The sequence below is a fragment of the Pundamilia nyererei genome, unplaced genomic scaffold, assembly GCF_000239375.1.
Source record: "Pundamilia nyererei isolate P.nyererei 1_Seehausen unplaced genomic scaffold, PunNye1.0 scaffold00035, whole genome shotgun sequence".
NCBI classification, from domain to species: domain Eukaryota; kingdom Metazoa; phylum Chordata; class Actinopteri; order Cichliformes; family Cichlidae; genus Pundamilia; species Pundamilia nyererei.
In genome coordinates, this window is record NW_005187436.1 from 670,241 (window position 1) to 675,319 (window position 5,079).

Consider the following 5,079-nt stretch of genomic DNA (forward strand, 5'->3'; position numbering starts at 1 on the left):
ATTCATGGATTTTTTTTCACATTCTGTCTCTCACAGTTGAAGTGTACCTCTGGTGCAAATTACTGACCTCTGTCATGATTTTAAGTGGGGGAACTTGCACAATCGGTGGCTGACTAAATACTTTTTTGCCCCACTGTATATTTGTGGACCAAGGTTTAAAATTAAATCTCCCTTACACTAATAGATTTTAATCACAATACATGAAACAATCTGAAAAGGACAACAAAATTACTTAACAAAGTAGGGAAAACTAAACCAAGGGCACCAGAAGGCAGGAGCTAAGATTCACTAGGTTCATGGCTCCTTCTAACATTTATGGCTCAAAGAAGAAAAGTCCTGCAGGGTTTGATGGTGCCCTTATTATGTCTCCAACACAACAAAGTGGGTACTTGTGTTTTTTAGTAGAACCTCTCAACATTTATTATAAGTCATAATGGAAGAGCACAGTTTCAGAGTTATAGTTTTAAATCATAATTAATTTATATAGTCTGGACATACTGCTTGTGAAATTATGTCTAACCAACTGCAACACAAATATGCAGTTTGGGTTGCGATTTGTTTATATTCTATTCCTGCAGAGCTGGCACAGTTGGCGTTGAGCACACACAACTTTGTTGTAAAGGGCTATTCTATTCTATTCTATTCTATTCTATTCTATTCTTTTCTTTTCTTTTCTATATGAATTACTGCCTTGCCGTTTTATCTCTATCTGTCTAGACTCAGATACCATATCTAGTAAGGATTAAGTACATATATATAAATATAGTAAGGAATTTAATATGCTGTGGTCACATGTCTTTCATATTTTGACTTTTGGGTTGAATAGTGGCCAGAAATCTTTTGTAGAACTTTATGAACTTTGACACCTTTTTGTTGATAAAATCTCATCAACTTCTCATTTTATCTTACAAAATATATTTTTCCCCATAAATTCTGACTTTATATAAGTAACCTGCATTTCACTATAATATTGTTACACGAGTACAATGTAAAACATTGAATTTGATTGAATCAGGTTCAATTTCATTTATTTAATTGAATTTAAATAAACCTTTGATTTTACATATTTCAATTGCATCACATTTACTTATTGGATCATGATGTGTTGATGTCCAAAACGTTTGATGACAGTGATCTTGACAGTTGATCACTTAGTAAAAAAAAATAACTTAAACCACTTAATATAAAACCTTATTATTGAGCAATACAAAAAAGCAAAACAAAACAAAAAACAGTTATGTACTGGGAACTCTGTTCTCTGCACCCATGGGCCACTAACAGGTTAATCCAACCATGTGTTAATGTCTGAGCGGGTTTAACACATTGTGTGGATAGATGAAATAGTTGGAGAAGGGGCACCAAGTTTTTAGTGTGCACAAGAATAAAGGACGTTTAAACTATGCATACATCTTACCCTGAAGAATACAGTTTCATAGTTGTGCAGCATTCACACAATGAAGAATATTGTATCTTTCATTCAGATCAGATTCTGGTTCTTATTCCAGACACCTAATAGTATGCTTTAGTAGGTGGAAATCCTTTTGGTTTATTGGTAGGCCAGGAACTTTTTGCCTTTAATAAATAACATTATAATACCGACGCACTGTAAACCTCTCTGGAGATGCCATCACTGTACCACAAATATGAAGATGAAAGCTACCAACGACCACAGAAAGTCACGCATTTCAGGCTGAAAACGTTCCCCACTCAGTCTTCCTCCCTTTGCCACGAATTTCTTTTATTTCTTTATTTTATTATTTTATTTTTATGTAGAGTCTTATCTTAACAGTTTTTTGTTTAGTTTAGTTTTTAGCTTGGTGGCCAAAAATAAAGTGCTGAATTTGTATTTTGGTGAGAAACCTCTGTTCTAAAACAAAAAGAAGAAAAGGGGAGATTTATTCGTCACAATAGACGATCTTCGATCTACAGGTCTGACTTATAAAATGCAGGCGCTGCTGTTTCCCGCTTGTAAAGTGACTCGTTCCTGACGTGAGAAGTGAGAACTTCAATTAGGCATCATAGTTTCTTTCTTTCTTTCTTTCTTTCTTTCTTTCTTTCTTTGTGTCCATTTTCAAATTTAATAGCATCCAAATTGTGTAAAGGAAAAACAATGTCTGGCGAGTAAGTTGTCACTTTTTTATTCTTATTTAAATGGCCTATGAAGCCGGATACTCTTTCATATGAGAATAATAATCTCATGCCTTTTTTTCGTTTGTGCATCTTTGATTTTGCTGAACAACAAATTGGGCACTCACAGCGGTGTAAGTTACAGCCTGCATGACCATATACTTTCTCAGCTAACAATTATACAGATTTGTGTTTAACATAGTTTGAATTTCTTGTGCATCCCTTTCTCCTCAGTATACAGGGAGTGCAGAATTATTAGGCAAATGAGTATTTTGTCATGCATGTTGTCTCACTCCAAGCTGTATAGGCTCGAAAGCCTACTACCAATTAAGCATATTAGGTGATGTGCATCTCTGTAATGAGAAGGGGTGTGGTCTAATGACATCAACACCCTATATCAGGTGTGTATAATTATTAGGCAACGTCCTTTAAGTCAAAAATGGTGAGATATCTTGCAGAGGGATGCAGCAGTCTCAACATTGCAAAGCTTCTGAAGCGTGATCATCGAACAATCAAGCGTTTCACTCAAAATAGTCAACAGGGTCACAAGAAGCGTGTGGAAAAACCAAGGCGCAAAATAACTGCCCATGAACTGAGAAAAGTCAAGCGTGCAGCTGCCAAGATGCCACTTGCCACCAGATTGGCCATATTTCAGAGCTGCAACATCACTGGAGTGCCCAAAAGCACAAGGTGTGCAATACTCAGAGACATGGCCAAGGTAAGAAAGGCTGAAAGACGACCACCACTGAACAAGACACACAAGCTGAAACGTCAAGACTGGGCCAAGAAATATCTCAAGACTGGTTTTTCTAAGGTTTTATGGACTGATGAAATGAGAGTGAGTCTTGATGGGCCAGATGGATGGGCCCGTGGCTGGATTGGTAAAGGGCAGAGAGCTCCAGTCCGACTCAGACGCCAGCAAGGTGGAGGTGGAGTACTGGTTTGGGCTGGTATCATCAAAGATGAGCTTGTGGGGCCTTTTTGGGTTGAGGATGGAGTCAAGCTCAACTCCCAGTCCTACTGCCAGTTCCTGGAAGACAACTTCTTCAAGCAGTGGTACAGGAAGAAGTCTGCATCCTTCAAGAAAAACATGATTTTCATGCAGGACAATGCTCCATCACACGCGTCCAAGTACTCCACAGCGTGGCTGGCAAGAAAGGGTATAAAAGAAGACAAACTAATGACATGGCCTCCTTGTTCACCTGATCTGAACCCCATTGAGAACCTGTGGTCCATCATCAAATATGAGATTTACAAGGAGGGAAAACAGTACACCTCTCTGAACAGTGTCTGGGAGGCTGTGGTTGCTGCTGCACGCAATGTTGATGGTGAACAGATCAAAACACTGACAGAATCCATGGATGGCAGGCTTTTGAGTGTCCTTGCAAAGAAAGGTGGCTATATTGGTCGCTGATTTGTTTTTGTTTTGTTTTTGAATGTCAGAAATGTATATTTGTGAATGTGGAGATGTTATATTGGTTTCACTGGTAAAAATAAATAATTGAAATGGGTATATATTTGTTTTTTGTTGAGTTGCCTAATAATCATGCACAGTAATAGTCACCTGTACACACAGATATCCCCCTAAAATAACTAAAACTAAAAACAAACTAAAAACTACTTCCAAAAACATTCAGCTTTGATATTAATGAGTTTTTTGGGTTCATTGAGAACATGGTTGTTGTTCAATAATAACATTATTCCTCAAAAATACAACTTGCCTAATAATTCTGCACTCCCTGTACATCATCCATTGCCCCCAAGGGAGAGGCGAAGGTATTTATATTTTTATATTATCATATGATTATTAAATTAAGTCTTATATTTCTAACCTGTCAAGAATGTGTTTTTATATTTGCAGACTGTATACTTTCATGCAGCAGAAAAAAGAAATAATTTCAGTGTCATTGTGAAATATTTATGTCAGTTTTATTTGATATGATCTGACATTTAGTTTCTCATTATAGAAAAAAAAGGTAATCATTTAAATGGTTGATGAGCTTATAAGTGATGTCAGAATACCAGATACGCTCTTGTGTTTGTTAAGGGTACCTATTTTAGATAACTGCATAACTGCGATAACTGCAGATAGAAAATTTTCCATCCTGTTGCTGTTTTAAAGAAATTAGGCACTTAATTAAGCAATGTGGCATTTCAAGTCATCAATAATATGTAATATTTGTATTGTTTCCAGCCTAAATGCAAGATTTCCGCGTCACACAAGCTATCACTAAAGGTAAATAATTTATAATGATGGCAAAAATGCACGAGCCATAATAACTCCTGAATATATAATAAATAGAATGTCATTATTAGAATGTTGTTTCCTGTAACAACCAATATTAAAATTATAAGCGATAACCAGATGACACAAATGAAAACCTCTTTGACTTTTTCGAGATCCTTCTCCTGACTCGTGCAACGGAAGACTTGGAGGCAGAGAAAACTGCAAATGAGGAACAGGTTCGATACCTGAGGGAGAAGCTTCCACCGCTGCAGCTCAGTGGGTTAAACATTGATGATCTGCAGGTGTGAGCTTATGACACTCTGAGTAAGCATATGGGCTTGACAATGTTTTTAAAGCCAATCAAGTGTCATGAATTGAAACGTATTTTTTTCTGTGTAGAAAGTCTGTAAGGAGATTCATGAAAAGATTCATGTGGTGGACGAGGATCGCTATGACTGTGAAGCAAAGGTTCTCAAGAACTACAGAGATGTATGAGCTCAGCAAACATAACTCACCTAGTTAAACTAAAATATGTTGACACGCTTTTTTTTTCCTCTTTAAAAATAAGCCACCAATAAAGCTTTTCCCTCTATCGCTAGATCAACGAGTTGAAGCTAAAGGTACAGCACCTTGGAGGAAAGTTATTTGTGAGTGTAGCAGATTTACATTGCCTGGCATTGTCCTTGTACACGGTAATGGAGCTGTATTTCTTCTGTCTCCACTAA

At 36.9% G+C, this 5,079-nt stretch overlaps 1 protein-coding gene across 1 annotated transcript; it reads left to right on the forward strand.

The window, feature by feature from the left end:
• Nucleotides 1-4,297: 4,297 nt before the first annotated feature.
• LOC102200645 (troponin I, slow skeletal muscle) lies at nucleotides 4,298-5,079 on the forward strand. The gene is given in 4 exon segments (XM_074312083.1): nucleotides 4,298-4,363; nucleotides 4,528-4,656; nucleotides 4,754-4,843; nucleotides 4,954-5,079. Coding segments are annotated over 4 exon segments (411 nt in total).